This window comes from Sus scrofa, chromosome 14 (genome assembly GCF_000003025.6).
Source record: "Sus scrofa isolate TJ Tabasco breed Duroc chromosome 14, Sscrofa11.1, whole genome shotgun sequence".
Lineage (NCBI taxonomy): Eukaryota > Metazoa > Chordata > Mammalia > Artiodactyla > Suidae > Sus > Sus scrofa.
The window spans coordinates 109,110,804-109,132,072 of NC_010456.5; the positions used below are offsets into that span (position 1 = coordinate 109,110,804).

The window sequence follows — 21,269 nt, forward strand, 5'->3', positions numbered from 1 at the left end:
ATTTTTTTTCCTTCTATAAAGGCTATACATACTCATTGTAAACAAACAAAAAAAAGCCAAAGGAAGGAAAGCAGTCCTAAATCTCTCCTCGGTCATTAAGGCCATGACGCATTCGGGACAAATACCATGCACGTTCTAAAAAATGGGAGCATGTGCTACATACGGCTTTGTAATGTGTTACAATGTTAAATTGAACATTTCTTTTATCCTTCTGGTCATGCTAGTAACATATGCTTATTCTAGAAGATTTGGAAATTACTATACAGAAGAAGAAGGAAGAGAAAAATAATCTTGTAATCTTACCCCTCAGAGATAATAACCACTGTTAAAATATTTTGGAACATTTTCTTCTGGTATTTCATTTAAAAAGCATTTTTAAAGCTCTTCTGTTGGTGCCAAAATAATTTCTAATTTGTAGACCTTCTGGGAGAGGCCCACCGTTGACACGCTTCGCCCCAAAGCCCCCCATTCCTGTAGAAAGAGAAGTCTCTGAGGGCAGGCTAGTGAGCCGGGGCAGTGAGAGGGGTGGGCTGGGTGATGGGTGGTCTGTGTGGGCCTTTGAGGGGTGGGGAGGTGGTTCTAGTAGTTGGGGCCATGAGCCAGAGGGCACGAGGAAGTGTCTCACCAAGTTCTTCCTCCTTTTCAGCCCCCGAAGCCCAGAGAGAGACTGTGTTTGTGTGTGCCTCGTGTAACCAGACCTTGAGCAAGTGAGAAGAGGGGTCAGGGTCCGAGCGGGCGCCTGTCCCTGGGGCCAGCAGTAGACCCCACTCTCCCCCCGCCCCTTAGCCCCACGCGGTGTGTGCTGGGCACATGTGGCCCGAATGCTAGGTAGGTTTCCCCTTCCCGCCCTCGCTGTCTCCAGCCGGGGTCTGGAGCGGGTCTCCACTCCCGCGGGTGGCTGGGAACGGTTGCTCTCAAATCATGTTTGCCCTGCTCTGCCCTGGGCTGTTAGTGGGTCAGGGCTGGGCAGGGAATGTAAGCTAGAGGGCGGCAGGGAGCCAGGCCCAGTCTCCACGGGAATGGTGGCGTCTCACAGGCCTGGGAGCTCTGGGAGACCAGAGGTCAGCGATTGGGAAAAGAGGCTCTCCTCCCGCTGGGTGCTGGGCCAGCCCCTTGCCCTTTGAGAGCCAATTCAAAGAAGGAGTTGCGCCCAGCCCCACATGTGCTCTTTGCGTGTCCCTCCAGGCATCAGGTTCTCATCATTTCCCCAGCACAGGGTGTGGCCAGGGCTGAGCAGACCAAAAGCACCTCTAGAAACAGGGTCGAAAGTCTCAGGTTCCCGCAGAGGAGGATGTGTCTAGGAAGGCCTGGCAGAATCCTTCAGCATTAAGGGGAGCAAAACACGGGGAGCCCCTGCAACTCAAAGGGCCTCAGCCCACGTATTACCCTGGTGTTTTCAGCCGGGCCAGGTAGCCGCTGGGCACTCAGATGCCCCTGTTCAGAGTTTTGGGCACCCCTCCTCCCATCCTCAGGCTACGATTCCCCTCCCTGGCCCTTCATCCTGTGGAGTCTGAGACCAGGCGGGCTGAGCAGAGGTCCTGAAGCCCTCGCCCTTTGGAGGCCTGGGAAGTGTAGGATCTCGCCTGGCTGAGTCTCAGCTTCCAGGGCTGTTCACCAGCAGAACAGTGAGTTATGGGACAAGGCCCCTTGGGGTCAGCCCTCCCCTCTTTCTGACAGTTTTCTGTTCACTTCTGGACTTGGCGGGGCTCAGTGGCTCTCCCTAAGCCGTGAGCAGGCTCAGGCACCCTTTTCTTCCCCAGGAGCTGCTCTGCCTTTTGGAATTATTTATTTATTTATTTCATGGTTCCTGGGAACATGTGGCATAAGGAATGGGATGAGGAGGATGGGGGCTTCTCCGGCCCTGGGACCTTTCCCTGGAGTCATGGGCTGCCTGGGACTCGGAACCCTGGGAGACAGACGTTTGTGTACGCAAAGCAGGGACCCCAGGGGGCAGCTTGAGGGAGAAAAGGATCCTCCTAGGCCGGCTTTCTCTCCAGGCCAACCAGTCTAGGAGCCGGGGGCCTGCTCCAGGCCAGAGGGGCGAGTCCCTGGGGAACCAGGCAGGCCTTGGTGGACCCCCTTCCCCGGGCTCCTTTGTCCTGTTGAAGAGATGAGCGTTAGGTACCTGGGCTTTATTTACACTGGAAAGGAACTAAAAGGATGTCTGTGTATATGGAGAATTGTCAATAAAAAGGCCTCAAGCTTCGTATGTTTTCGTCCTGGTCCTTGCACGCATCCTCTCCCTGAGGCTGGAGGGCCAGGTCCCCCCGAGTCCTGCTAAGTTTACAGGCCTGGGCTGTGTCTGCAGGGCAGGGCAGAGGGGCTGCAGAGGCTGAAGTCAGGTGTAATGTGGGGGTTCAGGGGAAGCCGTGCCTTGCACAAGAGGGGCTCAGAACACGGTGCTTGTCGGATTGACCGGAGGTGCCGTCTCGTGACCGCATTGTGAGAGCTGGGGGGTTGGGGTTGGGACTAGAACTTGGTAAACAGTATGCAATGCAGGCTTTAGAATGGAAAGATTTTCGCTAATCCCTCTGAGAAAGCAGAAAGGGATCAGCTCCGGGGGAGGCTGAGAACCAGCCGGAAAAGGAGGATTGGCTGGGAGGTGGGGAGTAGGAGCAGTTCTCTGAGAGCTGCGGTGTGGGGGTGTTGACGGGGTGCCGGCCACATGTGTTTCGTGCACATTTCATTTAATCCTCAAGAGGGCCCTATGAAGCAGGCACTGTGTTCCTTCCCACTTTGCAGGAAAGGAAATTGAGGCCCAGGGAAGTTTGGTGGCTGTGAAAGGCTTGGCATGGCGCTCTGCAGACCACAGCTGGATAGAGCAGTATCTTCCAGAGGGAAGGCCTGAGGCAGTGAAGGCTGGGGTGGGGTGGGGTGGAAGTTGAGGTTGGGTTGCGGCCACATCCTCATGGCCCCATTGCAGTGTGACTCAAGACAGCAGTGCCAGGGGGGTCCTCGTAGCCTGCTGAGGCCTTGGTCTGGGCGCTTCTGTGGTATGGGGGACCCCCAGAAGCTCTTGGGGGGCCCCAAGAGGCAAGGAAAGAGCCAGAATCTTGTGCCAAAACCAGAGGTCCAGAGGAACAGTAAAGAGCTGGAGGAAAGAAAAACGTGGCTTTTTGAGCAAAAGGGGACAGCAGTGACAGCACAGGAAGGAAGTGGCTGGGGCTGTGCCCTTGCTTCTGGTGGAGGGCGTGTGTCACAGCAGGTGGGTTGGAGGGATGCTGGGGATCATCTGGTCCAGCCCCTCACTGTGGGCGCCACATCACACCCATCCGAAGATGCACGTCCCCCGCAGCATTAGAGGATGGAGCCGGAACAGACTTCCCTTAGAGCCGGAGGAGCCACTTGCACTAGCATCCCGGGGGCATCCCCGGGGCAGCAGAGGCAGGCACTGCAACAAGCCGGTTCCATGCTGGGCCCTGTTCTACCATCAGCCGCACTGTGCTGGAGTAGGTTGCTGCACGGGCCTTGCCCTAAGCCTTTCTCTGCTTTCCTCTACCTCGTATGGCTGCTGTGAAGGTTAAATAAGGGAGTCCACTCCACGTGGGAAGTGAGGTGCCTGGCACACAGTAAATGCTCAATAAATGCTAGCTCATTTCTAGGCAGTCTTCAGAAATGGCACACCCAACTCTGCCCTAAATGGCTTAGAACAGCAATTTATTTATTTATTTATTTTAAACCAGAGAATAATCACAGATTATTATTCAGGAAAGAATGAGGCCAGAGTGTAGTTTGAAAAAGCAGAGTCAATATTTTATGTTGGAAAATGAAAACAATGTCAAATGTTGGTGAAATACAGACTGGAACATGCGTAGCTTTCAGATGCGGGATACAGGGGTGTGAGAAACCTTTCATTATCTGGGGTCAGTGGCCTCACAGAAGGAAAGCCACCTCCTTGTCCCCTTGAGGTACATGTGAGGTCCTCAGAGGAGGCCACCAAAAGACAACTTTAAAGTGCAGGTGCCCCTGGGAAAATGAAGCCATGGAGGAATTTATAGGGATTGAACTGTGCCTCCCAGCTGCCTGGGGGTCCACAGCCTAGAGAGGACCGAAGGTGGGATGGCCTGGAAAGCAGGTGGTTTGTTAAAGAACTGGATGCTTGGTTTGGAAGATGCCTCCAGCTTGTTCTCAGGCCCCCAGGGAAGGGACGGTAGCCAGGTCTGTGACAGCTCTGGGACCTGCTGGGGCAGAGCTGGATGGACTGCCAGACACCACAGTCTGGCTTCGGTTGGGGCCTCTGTCCCTTCTTTCATGGGTTGGTAGTGGCGGGGAGCAGCCTCCAGTGAGCCCTGCCAGACCACAAACTGGCTGTGATTTAGGGGTCTTCCGGGATTTGCAGTCATTGATCACCTGGCCTCAGAATGGAAGCCAGTTGAAGCTCCATTTTCATCCCTTTGTCTCCATGGAACCTTCGAGGCATACCTTTGGAGGGGCCCTGGCCCTAGCATCTACCCTGTAGCTGGGGGCTCTAAGATCATGGTAATACCCACGTTTATTGAACACTTGTGCTGAGCAGTGTGCTGAGCGTGTCAACTCATGTAAACCTCATGATGATCCCCCAAGCTAGGTATTATTAACTGCATTTAACTGATGAGTAAGTGGAGGCCTCGGGAGGTTCAATAACCTGCCCAGGGTCACACAGCTGGTAAGAGTTGCGATGGGAACTGTGCCGCAGGTGCTCGTGGGTGCCTCATAGACAAACTAGGTCACAGAGCAGTCCCGGCTGCCACCTCCCCTCTGTTTCGCCTTGCCCCCACTAGCTCCAGGAGCTTCTGAGCCACTGAGCTAATGGGAAGGCCCTGCCCACCACCAGCCCTAGCAAAATGGGCTCAGCCTCGAGAGGGGAACAGAGGCAGCCTTGTGGCAGGAGCTCCCCCAGCTCCCAGCACCGCCCCACCTCCTTGGCCGGGTCTGTTTCAACACCCAGAGCAGCACATTCCATTCTCTGGCACAGCTGGGGGTGGGGGATTCCGGATCCCCCCTGGCCCCAGCAGGGCCTGCTGTCTGGGCTGAGACACTGGGTCCCAGCCACACACATTCCAGCAGCAACCACCCCCCACGTTGGATTTCCCAAGGAGTGAACTTTAGCCAGGATTACAGCCGACTAAACAGTTGTGGGATGTGAGCTTCCTTTGTGGGATCCAAGGGCTGGATGCTGACGGGGCCGAGATGGGAGGAGAGGTGAGGGGGGTGGGCTGCCCTGGGTTCCTGGACCAAAGCCACGGTCCAAGGGCCCTTGGAGTGGGGTCTGAGCAGGGCTCCCAGAAATCTCCCTGTGAAGCAGGGTAGCAGAAGCACAGCTGCCTGTCCACCACTCCTGCCCACCTGTCCTTGGCTTTGCCCCCTGCAGGCAGTAGTGCAGGGGTTAAGAGCATGATGTCAGATCCAAGCCTCACTCACCACTAAGTACAGCAGTGTGTCCTTCAACAGTCATTAACCTCTCTGAACCTCAGTCTTTTCATCATTAAAATGGGAATAATGGAGTTCCCGTTGTGGCTCAGTGATCACAAACTCCTCTAGTGTCCACAAGGATGCCGTTTTGATCCCTGGCCCTGCTCAGTGGGTTAAGGATCCAGTGTTGCTGTGAGCTGCAGTGTGGGGGAAGGACGCAGCTTGAATCTGATGTTGCTGTGCCTGCAGTGTAGCCTGGCAGCTGCAGCTCCAATTCAGCCAGTAGCCTGGGAACTCCCATGTGCCACGGGTGCAGCCCTAAAAAGAAAAAAATGGGAATAATAATCGTACGTTAGATGCCAAAGTGCTTGGAGTCGTGCCTGCCCCCCAGCACGGGCAGGGGATGTATTGAGTCCTGCCGCAGTGTTCTTTGTCCTCTCTCCTCTGCGGCCTTCCGCACCACCTGGGGATGTATTTTCTGATGCAAACCCCCAAATGTAGATTCTCTCCTCTTTCTGGAAGTGACAGGATAAGATATTCCTATGTTTCCCTACCTCCTTGCCAGTAGCATTTCTTAGTCAATTAACAAGTCAGTTAGAAATTTGCTAAGCACTTATTATGTGCAGGCCTTGTGCTAGGTCAGGGCCTTTGGTTAATAAAGATACTAATTACCATTTAATGAGCATCTTCTAAAGGCTGGGCATTGTTTCTAGGTTTTTTTTTTTTTGCCTTTTCTAGGGTCACACCCACGGCATATGGAGGTTCTCAGGCTAGGGGTCTAATCGGAGCTATAGCCCGGGCTACACCACAGCCACAGCAACGCAGGATCCGAGCCACGTCTGTGACCTACACCACAGCTCATGGCAATGCCGGATCCTTAACCCACTGAGCGAGGCCAGGGATCGAACCCGCAACCTCATGGTTCCTGGTTGGATTCTTTAACCACTGAGTCACGTCGGGAACTCCCTGTTTCTAGGTATTTTTCATACATTTCCCTACTTGACACTCAGCCACCCTGTGAAGTAGACATGATGACAATATTTTCCAGCTGGGCAATGTTCCCAGTGTCATATGGTCATTAAGTCACAGCACTGGAACCCAGAACCCGTCTCTGTTGCCGCTTCTCGCCCGATCCTGAGCCTGATGGGCCTGCCCCACGTCCCTCCTGTCTGCTGCCAGAACTCTCATTTTGTACCCAGCCGAAGCACTTGACTTCCTCCACTCCTTGCAACCGGGACTGGCCATGTGACTTCGTTCTGGCTGCTGAGCGAGAAGTGGAAATCTACCAGGTGGGACTTGTTGGGAAATTACTGTTTTCCTGATCCAAAGGGCCAGAGGCAGCTGACGCGCTGCTTTTGCTCTTAGCGCTTCCCCGCCTTGCTCCTTGGAATGTGGCTGAGGCACTGGGAGGAGGTGGCATCAGCCTGTAACCCCGAGAACAAAAGCCAGGCCCTGGCAGAGCAGGAAGACAGGATGAGCCTGGACCTCCCACCTCCAGAGCTCTTGTGTGGGGCAGCCCTGCTGTCTGGGGGGGGGGGTTTCTGCCCCACGCTGTCAGATGCCATCAATACTCAGCCCAGCGGTGGCGGCTCCTTGGGCAGCATCAGCCAGGAGGGAGTGTTTGGGGATGAAGGGGAGTGAAGGGTGGGCTCAGTCCTTGCAGGGGCCCCCTGGTCTTTGGTCCAGGGGAGGGAGGGACAGCTGGTGGTGGGGACAGAGCAATGTGTAGAGCGGGGGCCTGACCCTTTGCGGGGTGGGTGAGGAGTGCCTCCTTGCTGAGACCTCTCAGGATGGCTGAGGGAGCCCTCCTCATCTTGCTCCCACCCCCACCCCCGCCGCCAGCACCTGACAGAGGTCAGTATTGTGCTCTGGCCAGAAGCAGCTGAGTCCTGTGTGTTCAGTGGAAAAATAATCCCTGGTCCTGGTTGACCATAGAAGTGTCCATAAATATTTGGTCGGGCCAGGAGGCTGGGAGACAAGGGGTGGATTCAGGGAGCCAGGTGGGCTGGGCGGGCTTGGGCGAGGGTGGGGGGCAGTGGCTTCCTCAGGGGTGAAGAGAAACAAGCTGGCCTCTGCCACTCCTGACCTGTGGTGGGGCCACCTGACTGCCTAGGGAGGTGATTTACAGGCAGGCTCTCAGACCACCTGTCAGCCTACACTGGCCCCTTATTTCTCTGCGGCAGCGTGCTTCTCCGAGAGCCCAGGAAGCAAGCCAGGGTTTTCCTCACCTTGAGCGGCTGTGGCTCCATGGTTCTGGAGGAACAGCAAGCTCCATGGTTCTGGAGGATGTGGCAGCCCAGCTGGTGAGGAAAGCCCTCTGGGGTGACGCAGTCGCCTGCTCTGGGTACATCTGCCTGGTCCCTCAGCCTCTGCCGATGGTCCCCTCCCCAGCCCTCTTTCCTGGCACCACCCTTCCCAAACTCTGGATGTTTTGAGCAGCAGCAACCTGTGGCTTCCATTTCAAGCCTACTCCCCTAGCTGCCCCATCCAGCTCACACCTCCATCGGAGCTGAGCTCACTGAAGAAGCCCCCTCAGGCATTTGAGCTGGTCCCCTCTTGCATGCAGGACCAAGACCCAGCCTGAGGTCCCCTCAGCCCCTGGACCTCCTGCCTCAGCTGCGGTCTCAACTGGATGGAGGTTCTGAACCCTGGCTGCACAGCACCCCAGGAGCATCTAGTAATGCCTTCTTCCTTCCTTCCTTCTCTCTCTCTTTATTTCTTTTTGGTGTCTTTTTGCCTTTTCTAGGGCCGCTTCTGCGGTGTATGGAGGTTCCCAGGCTAGGGGTCGAAACAGAGCTATAGCCACCGGCTTATGCCAGAGCCATGGAAACACGGGATCCGAGCCGCATCTGCAACCTACACCACAGCTGATGGCAAAGCCAGATCCTTAACCCACTGAGCAAGGCCAGGGATTGAACCTGCAACCTCATGGTTCCTAGTCGGATTCGTTAACCACTGCGCCACAACGGGAACTCCTAGTAATGCCTGATTTCTGAGCACCCTCCAGAGGTTCAGATTTAATTGCTTTAGAGTAGGCCCCAGTATTACGTAAAGGGTCCCTAGATGGTTCAAAGGTTTATGTGTTAAAATGCAGGCCTAGGGTGGGGCCTGAGCTTCTGCATTTCTCACCAGCTCCCAGGTGATACTGACGCTCTGGTTCAGGGACCAGCTTGGAGTAGCACCTGCCCACACCATCTACAGGTCCAGTGCCCAGGGGGTGTTTGAGTTCTGGGGTGTAGGTGTTTAGGTCTCTGGCTCCTCAGGGTAGTTCCCTGTGGCCCAGCCTTTTGGGGCCCAGACTGTACTGGGCAGATGCCACAGGACCGTGGGAGCCTTCTGGTTGTGGCAGAGGCTGGGAACTTGGCATCTCTGTCCTTCCTCTGAGACAAAAGGACAGTCATCTTCATCACGTAGCCTCATTGTGGGCATGAGAAGGGTAACTCTTGCTCTATGCTCTCGGGGAATCCTACAAAAACACAGGCATTCCAAGTATGTGTGTGTGGACAGGCCGTGGGTGACAAAAGGGCCTCTTAAAGTCCCTTCTGATCACCTCCCCCCGCCCCGCCCCCGGCCCAGGAACCAGCTGACAGAGATCACCTGGTCAAAACCAACTGTTTTGTTTTCTTTGATTTAATTAAAAACTTAAAAAAAAAAAAAAAAGAAAACCAAACCCTACCTGCATCAGTCTAGTACCTACGGCCTTGCAGCAGGAGCAATAATTTACTGGTGATTGGATCAAGGGACAAGCAGAGGCTGAGGAGTGAGCCTCTGGGAGGGGGCTGGGCTGGGCTTCTCCCCAGTCCAGCAGGAGAAGTGGGCAGAGACGGGAAGGTGGGGAGGTGTGGCTGGAGGGCACCGTGGCCCAAATGCCTTTCCTTTTGGGGGCTGTGATGAGGACGGATGGAGGAGCGCTAGGGGCTGAGAACTGTGCCCCAAATAGGTCAGCCTAATACCAAGACCTCCCTCTCCCAGGCCAGGCCCCACCGCCAATAGAGCAGAGCTGACACCACCAGCTATTCTGGAAAGCACCTCCTTAGGCTGCTCAGAGCCTCTCCAGCCTTCCCTCGCTCTCTCATCCCTCTGCCCACTTTCCGACACCCTGGGATCTCCCCCGAAATAAGAAAGCTCTGCTCCTATGGGAAAAAACCTTCAAGGACCCTGGAACGTCTCAGTCAAGGACAGCCTGGCCTGGCACCCTTAGGGCCTGTGCCAGTAACATCGCTGCACGGACCCCTCCTGGGCAGGGACTAAGTCAGCCTGGGAGTAGGGAGAGGTCAGGTGGGCAGGAGGAGCGAGCGCGCTCCAGGGCGGGGACAGAGGGCAGGGCACAGCTGGCTGGGTGGGGCAGGCAGGAGCGCCCTTCAGTGGGGCTCCGCGGCCCCATAGAAGAAAGGGTAGTAGAGGGAGCAGGGGTAGGAGAACATGAACTTGACTGCGAACTTCATCTCCTTGTTCTTCTTGTCCCAGCGGTAGACGGCCATGAGTAGCAGCTGTCCGTCCACTTTGCGGCCCATGACCAGGAAGCTGCCAGCCAGGCTGTCCAGCTGCGGGCAGGGGCAGCCGGCACCGTTCTTCATGTGCAGCACCAGCCTCTTGGTGTCCTTGCGCTTCAGGGGGCCCGGCTTGAGCAGCTTCTTCTTTTTCTGGGCTCCGATCAGCTTCCGGTCCCCATTCTCTATCTTGATCTCCTTGAGGCGCATTTTGACCACTGAGTAAGGGAGGGTGGACAGAGGGACAGCAGGAGCGCCGTCAGGTTTGCTCAGGATGCTCCCTTAGCATTTATGAGGCTCCCAGCATGGGCTGGACTTTCACAGACATGTTGTGTTCTCGAGGAAGGTAGCGAAGTGAGGTTTGGAGAGGTGGCGAGCTGCCTGATGTCTCGAGCCCAGGTTGAACTGTGCCCTCCCTGGGGAGTGGGGTCAGGTGTTGGGCTCCCCAGGAATGGAAATATTGGGGGGTGGGGTTGACCAATTGGAGGGAGGGTTTGGCGGCGGTGATGGAGGGAGGCTGGACTTCGTGATCTCTGGGGATGCTTCCAGATGGGACTTCTGCCTGTGTGTTTGGAGCAGTGGTGGGCTGGGAAATGCTTGACAGCCAGCTCTGGGGAGGGGACCAGGTCTACAGCATGTGCAGCTTTCGGCAAACACACCACTGTAATCCGTGTGAGGCTGTGTTGTGTGCGTGGGGAGCGTGTAGTGTGGTGCTGTGTGGTTTTGTGCATGAGAGAATGTGGCATATGTAGGAGTGTGTGGGGTGGGGGGCAGTAGGGGAGGTGGTTGAAGGTCAGAGGGCCTGACAGAGTTGAGGCTTGTCACTTAGGCTAGCATCCTCCTCCTTCAGACCTCTGGGTCGCCATCTCGCTAAGCGGCAGGGAGAAGCCAGAGAATAACTTTGTCCACCCAGAGAAGGACATTGTTGTAAAGTGTCTTTCCTTCTCTCTTGTTCCTCCCCTACTCTGGTTTTTTCTCTCGGACACAGACACAGACACACACACACACACACACACACTTTGTAACAGTAGTGTTCTCTTTCCAGACTAATGACTGATAACAAAGACCTGTTGCAGGAGGATTTCACTGCTTTCTCTTTTTTTATAGACAGGGAGTCTAAGACACAAAACGGAAGCCTACTTGGCTGGGTTGTGTGGTGCACACAGGAGCCAGGTCCTGACTGTTCCAGGAATGGGGAGGCTCCAGGATGAAGCTGTGGGACAGGTGACCACAGTTGGTCAGAGGTGCCTCGGGTATTAGGCAGAGGTGGCCAAGGATTAGGGGGCTGTACTTTCCTCCTGGATCTCTCCACTCAGCTGCATTTCTCATCAGATTCTAAAAGAGGTCCAGGAGTTCTCGTCATGGCGCAGGGAACGAATCCGACTAGGAACCAAGAGGTTGCGGGTTCGATCCCTGGCCTCGCTCAGTGGGTTAAGGATCCGGCATTGCCGTGAGCTGTGATGTAGCTTGCAGACATGGCTCAGATTTGGCATTGCTGTGGCTGTGGTGTAGGCCGGCTGCTGTAGCTCTGATTTGACCCCTAGCCTGGGAACCTCCATATGCCACAGGTGTGGCCCCCAAAAGACAAAAAGACCAAAAAAAAAAAAAAAAAAAAAAGAAGAGGTCCATGATGCAAAGACTGTTGGTATTCACTGTGCTGGGCATGGGGTTGTGTGTGTGTGTGTGCGCGCATGTGTGAAAGAAGAAGGGCCGGGGGTGGCACTGGGGCAGTGGCCACCTGGGCTCCACACTCACCGAAGTCACTGGAACACATCTGCTCCATGAGGCCATCGGCACTATGCTCCATCTCACACTGGGCGCAGATCTTGGTCACTGAGGAGGGAAGCAGGGGTGCGGTGAGGACGTCAGACTCCAAAGAACCACTGAAGGTATAGGCCCTCGGCCACCTCACCTGCCAAGCCTTCACTTCCTCATCAGGAAATGGGATGAGGGTAATTCTTACTGAGTAGTGGTCGTGAAGTTCAAAAGAGATGAGGGTGTGCGGGCACAAAACTGACCTGGTGGGCACCATTGCCCCAGGTCTGTGGCATCTACAGCCATGATGTACACTGCCTTCTAAGTTTTGTCTCATTTAATCCTCAGCCTGTGAAGTAGGGATTGTTGTTCCTCTTTTAAAGAAAAGGATCCCGTGTTGCTGTGGCTCTGGCGTAGGCCGGCGGCTACAGCTCCGATTAGACTCCTAGCCTGGGAACCTCTATATGCTGCGGGAGCGGCCCCAGAAAAGGCAAAAATAAAAAAATAAAAAAATAAAAATAAAAATAAAGAAAAGGAAACTGACATCCAAAGTAGTTACCCAAGTCTGCCAAGCTAGTGAGAATGGAGTTAGAACTCAGGATTTGTGGCTCCCAGCCTAGTGGCAGGGTGGGGGTGTTGGATCTTTCTAGGAACCTCAGGGTTCAAGCAGGTAGGTAAATGAGTGATGCTGGCAGGGCAGGGACTGTGGTAAACTGAGGAGCACCCCCCCCCCAAAAAATGGGCAGTTTAGGAGTTCCCGTCTTGGTGCAGTGGAAATGAATCTAACTAGGAACCATGAGGTCGCGGGTTCAATCCCTGGCTTCACTCAGTGGGTTAAGGATCCTGTGTTGCCACGAGCTGTGGTGTAGGTCGAAGATGTGGGTCGGATCTGGTGTTGCTGTGGCTGTGGCGTAGGCTGGCAGCTGTAGCTCCAGTTGGACCCCTAGCCTGGGAAACTCCATATGCCACAGGTGTGGCCCTAAAAATACAAAATACAAAAAAATTAAAAAAGTTAAATAAAGGGCAGTTTAGCATTGCCAGAACTACCAATTTTTCAAGGGAAGCCCAAACTTTCACTTTTTGTATGAAATATTCTCAGTTTTATCTGTTGGCCACACAAACACTTTGGGCTGCCTCTGGACCTACCACACAACGCTTGTCCTCCGTCTGTGTCTCTGCCTCCTGGTGGGCACCCCATCATGGGCGAGGAGGACTCAGAGAAGACAGGAGTCGGGGATCGGGCCAGGGGGGAATCTAAGCCTAGGATTTCCCTGCCTTCCAGGCTGTTCATGTTGGGGCTCCAAGAAAACAAACAAACAAACAAAAAAGGTGCCATGCCGGGATCCCTGCTGGGGACTAGGCTGTCCTGCTTGAGCTGGGTCCCTCTCCCCTGCTTCTCAGTCCCATTTCCATCCTGAGAAAAAGAGGTTTCCCTTCTCTCAACACTGCCCAGTCACAGGACCCCCACCCTCGGCTGTCTGGAGAGAACATGGGTGTGTAGGATGGGGACTCTGTGGGTGGGGTTAGTCTTGAGGGGTGGGTGGGGTGGGGTTCAGTTGTTTTGGGGGCTGGGTCAGCTAGAAAAGGGGAAGTGGTGCTGTCCTTGGAAGGTTCCAGTGCCAGAGGCTCCCCAGACTCATATTAGCCACCCAGCAAAGCTTCCCCACTTGGTGCCACTGTTTATCCTCCTGTTTATCCTCAGGTGCCCAGCCTGGGCTTACTCTGCCTGATGGAGTTTGGCAGCGATCAGGGCGAAGGGTGAGGGGGTGCCAGTGAAGGGGAGGCTGGGGACTGGAGAGGAATTAGGGTAATGAGACCAGGGCCGGGTGGGAGGTTGCACTTAGTATCTAGTACGTTTTGGGAACCTGGGATTGCTACCTATTTTACAGGTGGGGTACTGAGGCTCAAAGTCAAGCACCTCTCCCAATCCCGCTTTGTTAGAGGCAGAGACTGACAATTTGCTCTTTCTTCTGCGCTGGGCCTTACCCAGAGGTCTCCCAACCTGGGGCATGGGGAAGAGAGTGGGGGAATTTAGGGTTCCCAGGTGCAGAAAATGGGGGCTAGTGGAAATTATAGCCCAGAGTACGTTTAGCCCCCAATCTGGCCATATCCCTTCCCTCAGCCACCTGCCCCCCCCCGCACTGCCCCTCTCCCGAAGTTCCAACACGGGTCCATGGCTGTGGAGGAGGTGAAAAGCATTGTTTAGCGACCCTTGGCATTCATAGGCTGAGAGAAGCAATAACGCATTTATCCGAGGCCTCAGGAGGGGGGACCCGCATTGCCCCCCCCCCACCCCAGGATTCCATAAGCTTGGGAAAGTGGGAACTGCGAGGGAAGCATGGGTGGGGTGGTTCAGGAAGTTCAGGTGGTTCAGGAGTTGGAAAAGGGAGAACCAGTGGGAATGTCCAGAGCCGGAGGGAGGCAGTCTAGGAGGAGGTAGGAAGGCTGGAAGGCTTTGGGAGACATGAAGGGCTGAGCAAAGACCATGTGTGTGGTGTGGGCTGTGTCCGTGGTGGGGGTGGGTGGCACCTCTGGAGGGCTTGCCGAGCAGTGCTAAGGGGCTGGGGAAGCGGCATCCGTCCGGGGCCCAGCTCACTTGCACCCAGGGCCTTAGGAGCGCGCGGGAGCGGCGGCGGCAGCGCTACCTGGAGGCGCGGTGGCGGGCAGGTGCCCGAACTGCACAGCGATGCAGAGGTCGTTGTCCAGGGGGAACTTGTGGCAGTGCAGCATCTCTGGCCAGGGGAAGCCGTACGCCTCCATGAGCGGCGCGCAGCCGGCGCGCACGGCCTCGCATAGCGAGCGGCAAGGGTAGATGGGCCGGTCGAGGCAGACGGGCGCGAAGAGCGAGCAGAGGAAGACCTGCGTGTCCGAGTGGCAACGCTTGGCCAGCAGCGGCAGCCAGCTGCTCGCCTGCTGTTTCACCTCGGCCAGGCTCTCGTGCTCCAGCAGGTTGGGCAGCCGCATGCGCTTGTAGCCCACGGTGTGGCAGAGTGGCAGGTCGGCGGGGATGTCGAGGCACTGGGGCGGCTTGGAGTACGAGCGCCCGTGCAGCGGCTCGGTCTGCCAGCCGTAGTAGTCGTACTCCTCGCCGTGTGCCGGCGCCCCGTGCAGCGCCCCCAGCAGCAGCGCCAGCGCGGCCGCTCGCGCGCCCCTCGCCGCCGCCCGCATGGCTGCGCAGGCCCCCGACGCTCCCCGGCCGCTGAGGTCGCCCGAGTGGGTGGCAGACTCGCTCGGCTCCCGGGCGCACTGAGTGATCCTGGCGCCTCCCACCTCGGGGCTCCAGCCCCGGCCTCGCGGCGCGCCCCAGCCAATCTCCGGCCGCCGGGCCTCCGCCCCAAGGCGGGGAGGCGAAGTGGCGCTCCCTCTCCCCCTCCTGCCCGGGGCCCGCGTGTCCCGCCCAGCGCTGGCTCGTGCGCCCCTCTCCCGCTCACCGGTTTCCCCGCCAACGCCCCAGCCTCGCCTTGCGCCTCTCCCCTGGGCTCCCTCGTCTCCCTAGGTTTTTCCCTCGCCCCTCGCCTTCTCCATCCTTCCTCCTTATCTTCCTTCGCCACAGCCTCTCCTGTTCCTTTTCTCACTCACTTCACTCGGTTATCTCTCCGTCTCGGCCTTTCCCCCTCTGCTCTGTTTTCTCTTCCCTGACACCTCCGTTCCCCCTTCTTCCTGCGGGAGGCTCCTGGCTGCCCCACCCTCCTGGTCCAGGCGGGCACGTTCTTCACCCCTACGTCCTCACACTTTATTGAGCTCCTGCTTGGTGCCGGGCACCGAGCTGCCTGCTGGGGAATCAGAGATTGATATGACCCAGGACCCACCATCGGGACGTCTCAGCCTAGTGGGGGTGAAGATAATCGTACCTACAATTGGGTGAGTGCTTATTAAGTGCCTCCAACACTGCCCAGCACTTCACAACCTTATCAACTACTGTTTCCAGTGATAGCTCATTACTTATTGGGTGCGTCCTGTGTGTCAAGTCTGTTCTAAGCATGATGCATAAACTGCCTCATTTAATTCTCACAATAATGCTATAAGGTGGATAGGTAAGATTATTATCCATCCTTTACAGATAAAGGTACCGAGACAAAAAGGTTAAGTAAGGGTTGGTGCCAGAACTGGAACCCAGGTAGTCTGTTTTCAGGGTCAGAGCCTAGATATGACTGGGAGGTCTGGATTCTGAGTCTGCAGGCTTAAGGACTATGGTTGGGGTGGGGGAAGAGTGACTCAGAGAGGTGATATAACTGGCCCTTGGTCACACCGCTGATAGAGGAGCAGTTTTTGTTTTTGTTTTTTGGCCATGGCTGTGGCAAGCGGGAGTTCTTGGGCCAGGGATCAAACCCAAGCCACTGCAGTAACCAGAGTCATGGTGGATCCTTTACCTGCTGAGCCACCAGGGAACTCCTAGGGGTTGAATCCAGGTGTGCCTGGGCTTAACGACTCAGCCCTAAAATACATTCCAACCTAGACTGGAAATGCAGAGGGAGGAGAGCGTACCTCTCTGGGAACCTGGAGAAGGAGGGAATGGAGGGGGCTATCCAGGGAGGCAGCAGAGAGGAGGCCACTTTCAGGAACCCCATGTTTGGAGTCTTTTCCTCGGGTCTGATCCCTGCCTTCTGTTGGGCTTCCTGTGGGAGGAGCTTTGGACAAGAGGCTTGGGAGTGGGGCGGGGGCTCCTTCCAGAGAACCTAGCTGGAGACCTGACCCCCAGTCTTTGGTGGGGAGGGTACCTTGGGGAGGTGTCTTGTAGGAGGGTTTGGGGTACTCTGAGAGGAGGCAGAAGTTCTAGGGCCCTTGTCCACTCTTGCCTTTATGTCTCCTCCACTCGCATCCCCTGAATATTTCCAAGGCTCCTGTCTTCCCATGGATTTGTCCTTGAAGTGGTAGTGGAGAGGGGAGAAGGGCCACTTCTCTTAATATTCCAACAGACACGCACAAAGCACCTACTGTGTGCAAGGCTTGCAGTGTGGTGTACCCACCACAGAGGGGAATACAGAAATGCAAAAGATGTGCTTTATCTGATCTAGTTGTGAGCAAAAGACACAAGGTGGGCCAGAAGCGGCAGAAGAAAGTTTAGCAGACAGAGCCCTAGGCTGGGACAGGATGTTCTTTTGATGTCCAGGATGACCTGGCTGGCTCTGGGTTGAACAAACTTTCCCCGCCCTTCTCCCTCTCCCAACCCCTAGCTTGAAGAGGTTCTGGGGATGACCACTCAGAAGGTGAAGCACCGCTCCCCAGAAGGCCAGAGAGAGTGATGCAGTAGTGGTGCAAGAGCCTGGACTCTGCAGGTGGAAAGAGCCAGGTTCAAATCCAAGTGTATACCCTCGAGTGACCTGGGGCAAATACTTAGCCATCTGGCCCTTCATTTCCTTATTTGTAAAATAGAAATTCCTCAGTAGATTTTTTTTTGTTTTTTTGTTTTTTTTTGTTTTTTTTGGTCTCTTTGCCATTTCTTGGGCCGCTCCTGTGGCATATGGAGGTTCCCAGGCTAGGGGTTGAACTGGAGCTGTAGCTGCCGGCCTACGCCACAGCAATGCGGGATCCGAGCTGCGTCTGTGGCCAGATCCTTAACCCACTGAGCGAGGCCAGGGATCGAACCCGCAACCTCATGGTTCCTAGTCGGATTCGTTAACCACTGAGCCATGATGGGAACTCCCCTCAGTAGGTTTGTGAAGGTCAAGAAAAACTGCATGGAAAGAAAGCCCCATTATTATTACTATTATTATTATTATTATGCCAGCACATACTAGGCACCTAGGAATGTTACCTCTCCAAGGGACATGTATCTTTAGGGTGAAAATGTGGTGTGTGTTCTGAAAGCTCCTTCGACATCCTGACCCTGGCTCTGGTTTGGGACTCTGAGCAGCAATTCTGCTCCCTGCACTCCAGCTTACCCTTCACCCCCGTCTCTGGCCTTGGCAGGGCTTCTGTACTCCAGGGGAGGTGTGGTTTGGGGGCACTGGCAGCAGGTGATGGAGCTCCCAGGTGGTTGTACAAAGTGCTGGCTCCCTGGGCAGCTGGTCTCAGGTGCTGATGTTGGCGTCCCAGTGCCCAGTCTGGACAGAGTGAAGCATTGTTCCTGCTGCTGGTTATATAAGAACTACACACGGTCTGAGAGCCGAGTGAGTCTGTACCTGGCAGCTCCAGGGGCTCTGAAGGGCAGAGGGGCCAGGCTGGAAAACCTCCTAGAAGAGAGGAGGGGTAGTCTTTACCCGGCAACTTTGCCTTGGGGACCCCCAAGGCTCCCCGACCCCCATGATGAGATGGAGGAGAGAAACCCTCTGCGGAGTGGAGTCCAGGGGGGGCTGCAGCCTGGGGCAGCCATTCAGGGAAGCTCTTCCTCTGTGGTCAGGCGTTGATTACCCTGGCTCTGTGGCCAGAGAAAAGAGGAGGCTGCACTCTGATGTGGTACCCCTTTCTGATGAGGCTGCCCCAGGGCCTAGGCAGCTGGCAGGAACAGCTGGCAGGCTGGGCAGATGTCCACCTTGGAGCGTCTGCTGTCAGTCCAGGCACATCTTTCCCCCAGCTGATGGAGGAGGGAACTACTTGTTCAAAAGAAATGTGTATTTATAGTTTCGGGGTGAGCAAAGTTGTACGTAACGAACCCTTAGATCAAACTTGCTAATTATGTTATGAAATCTTATATTTTTCTACTTTTTTATTGCCTACTTCAGTGTGTCTCCTTGTGGTCAGGGTTCCCTTGAGGGTCCTCAGGTCCCTTTCAGGGAGTCGACAGGGTCAAAATTGTACCTAACATGAAGATCCACTCAAAGGACGAAGATAGACCAATGGAGGTTAAGGATCTTACTCAGTTGAGTAAGAAAAGTTCATTGATGTGGATTCAGATTCTACATTACAACATACATTTAAGAAATCACCAAATGTCAGAGTTCCCGTCATGGCCCAGTGGTTAACGAATCCGACTAGGAACCATGAGGTTTCGGGTCGATCCTTGGCCTCGCTCAGTGGGTTAAGGATCTGGCGTTGCCGTGAGCTGTGGTGTAGGTTGCAGACGCGGCTCAGATCCCATGTTGCTGTGGCTGTGGTGTAGGCAGGTGGCTACAGCTCCGATTCGACCCCAAGCCTGGGAACCTCCACATGCCATAGGAGTGGCCCTAGAAATGGCGAAAAGACAAAAAAAAAAAAAAAAAAAGAAATTGCCAAATGTCAATATTTTGGGTAGTATGAAGGAGAATGGCCAGGATATCTGAAAAGGCTATGAAAATACTTTCTTTCCCAATTACATTTCTGTGTGAAGCCCAGTTTTCTCCATATATGTCAACCAAAACATGTAACCATAGATTGAATGCAGAAGGAGACAGGAGAATCTCTTAACCCAGACACGAGAGAAATTACAAACATGTAAAATGCCACTCTTCTAATTTTTTTGTTTCATAAACTATAATTATTTTCCCAAAAATTTGTTACTGATGTTAACATAGAACGGGTTTATTATAATTATTTGAAATGAATCGATAAATAAAATTTGCTCAGTTTTCGTTTTAACCATGGTGGATTTTGGTAAGTATAAACCTACGTAAACAAAAGTTCTTTCACTTAATCTAAAACCTCAATAATTTTTAAGGGTGTAAAGAAGTCCTGAGCTAGAAAAGTTTCAGAACCACTCTGTTCCTTTTGACAGAGGTGTATAAAATCTACTTTGATGTTGTGATTGCTGATTTTTCCTTTTGATTTCGTTTTGCTTTATACACTTTGAAGCTGTGTTGTTAGGAGCACAGAGTTTTATGATTATTGTATGTTCTGGTTGGATTTTAACTTCTAGCTGTATGAAATAGCCTTCTTTGTTCCTTTTAATGCTTTAATCTTGGGAAAAATAGTTCCATGAACTAACGTTTAACTAGCACCTGCTACGGGCAGGCATACACGAGAAAGTGTCTCACCCCCGGTCCTCAGAGACCATGGACATGCGACGGCAGCGGAGTGGAGCAGGAGGGGTCTGGGCTCTGAGTCAGACTGGTGATGAGTTCTAACCATGTCCTAGCTGTGGGTCCTTGGACATATGTCTGTTGGACTATGGAGCTGAGTTTCTTTATCTGTAAAATGGGATCAATAACATGTATTTACTGGGTGACAGTAAAGATTTACCGAGATAAAGGATGAGAGAAGCACCGGGAGGAGTGCCTGGCATTAAGCAGCTCTGTAATCAGTCCCGGAATAGAGCCATGAGCCAGGAGATCCGCCGTGTTTATGCCTGTACAAGGCTCCCGGGAGAGGCAACATGTAGCAGTGGGAGTGCACCACGCTTGGATTCTGAAGATCCGAGTTGTGTGTTTTCAAACTGACTGGCAAGTCCCTCCCATCCCCTGAGTCTCAGTTTTCTCATCTGTGAAATGGGGAGCAGAGCCCATGCCTTGCATTCTCCGTAGGGCTCTTGTGAGGATCAAATGAGATCATGAAAACAAGGGAGGTGGGATGGTGATGGAGGTGAGGCTGACCTTATCCTTGGCCCAGGGTTGGACCTCTTCTGTCCCTGGCTGTGAGGAGATCCTGCCAGCACAGGTTTGTTTCCCTGCCTCCTGGAGGGCTTCAGTGCCCAAAGAGGTGAGACAGAATCTCATCCCTATTTCAGGGTCTCCTGGAATTATCTGCCTTCTATAGTCTCAGCCCACCCTGCCGGGACACCTGCATTCATAGCAACTGCTACTGAGGGCTTGGCAAAAAGCCCAGGGTGAGTGGTCTGTGAAATTCAGCAAATTATTAGTGCTAGCAGAGACCTGTTTCTATTGGCCCCGAGAAAACCTCTCCCCCCCACGGCTTTCTGTAAGAGGAAACTAGAACTTGACCTTCCTGACTCTCCGTCTAGTGCTCTTCCTACCACACCTACAGCACTGTTTTACTTTCCAGGAGATTGCAGAGTCAACATCTGTCCCCCAGGCCCCCAGCCTGGGCCCTGGGGAGCAGGTCAGGAAGCCTGCTCAGGATCCTGGGTGTCCTGGTGGGCAGTGGGGGCCTGGTCCTGGAGGGGCTGGGCTCACTGTCACTGAACTGAGTGGCCAGGGAGGTGACATAATCCTCCCTTCTATGAGCCTGGGCTCTCCATTTGTCCTGGATCTCATGTGACTCTGAGAGAAAAAAACCAAAGAAACACAAAAGCCAGACTTGTGGGCCTGGGGCTCAGTCTAGCTCTAAGAATGCCTGTCTCAGAGTTCCCGCTGCAGCACAACAGGATGGGCAGCATCTTGGGAGCACTGAGATGCAGGTTCGATCCCTGGCCTGGCCCAGCAGGTTAAGGATCCAGTGTTGCTTCAGCTGCCGCTTGGGTCGTGATTGCGGCTTGGATCTGATCCCTGGCCCTGGAGCTCCATATGCCATGGAGTGGCCAAAAAAAGAGAAAAAAAAAATGCCTGTCTCGGGCCAAAGGAAGTGGGCTGGAGGATGGGTACTGCTGGCACTCTCTGGATAGGGCTGGAGAGAAGGCCTAGTAATTCCTCTTCTCCCTGGATCCCTGCCTGGAAGCCCTGAGGCTGTGGCTGGTGGGCCGCCCAGCCAGAAGCACATCAGAGAGGCATCCAGATGTTTGGGTTAAGACCACAACCAAGACTGGATTCTAACTTCAGCAATGCCCCTTGACCTTGGGCAAGCTATTTAACCTGTCAGGGCTTGGTTTCCTCATTTGTAAAATGA

At 54.4% G+C, this 21,269-nt stretch overlaps 3 protein-coding genes across 11 annotated transcripts in view; 2 read left to right on the plus strand and 1 right to left on the minus strand.

The window, feature by feature from the left end:
* Window positions 1-9,051, plus strand: part of ZFYVE27 (zinc finger FYVE-type containing 27) — a 31,097-nt gene extending 22,046 nt beyond the window's left edge. For 3 of the 7 annotated variants that reach the window (XM_005657447.3, XM_021074421.1, XM_021074422.1), the window contains exon 13: window positions 647-9,051. In XM_005657447.3, coding sequence (XP_005657504.1) covers window positions 647-711 — 65 coding nt within the window. In that variant the 3' untranslated portion in view covers window positions 712-9,051. Of the gene's footprint in view, window positions 1-224 lie in introns of all 7 variants that reach the window. The other 4 variants (XM_021074423.1, XM_001929110.5, XM_005657448.3 and 1 more) reach the window with 2 other exon arrangements.
* Window positions 9,579-14,852, minus strand: SFRP5 (secreted frizzled related protein 5). Its single transcript, NM_001243406.1, is given in 3 exon segments — window positions 9,579-10,099; window positions 11,637-11,714; window positions 14,282-14,852. Coding segments are annotated over 3 exon segments (948 nt in total). The 5' UTR covers window positions 14,805-14,852; the 3' UTR covers window positions 9,579-9,752.
* GOLGA7B (golgin A7 family member B) overlaps window positions 14,971-21,269 on the plus strand; it is a 100,162-nt gene continuing 93,863 nt past the window's right edge. For all 3 annotated transcript variants that reach the window (XM_021074427.1, XM_021074429.1, XM_021074428.1), the window contains exon 1: window positions 14,971-15,497. The gene's annotated coding sequence lies outside the window, so the exon portion shown is untranslated. The remainder of the gene's footprint in view (window positions 15,498-21,269) is intronic.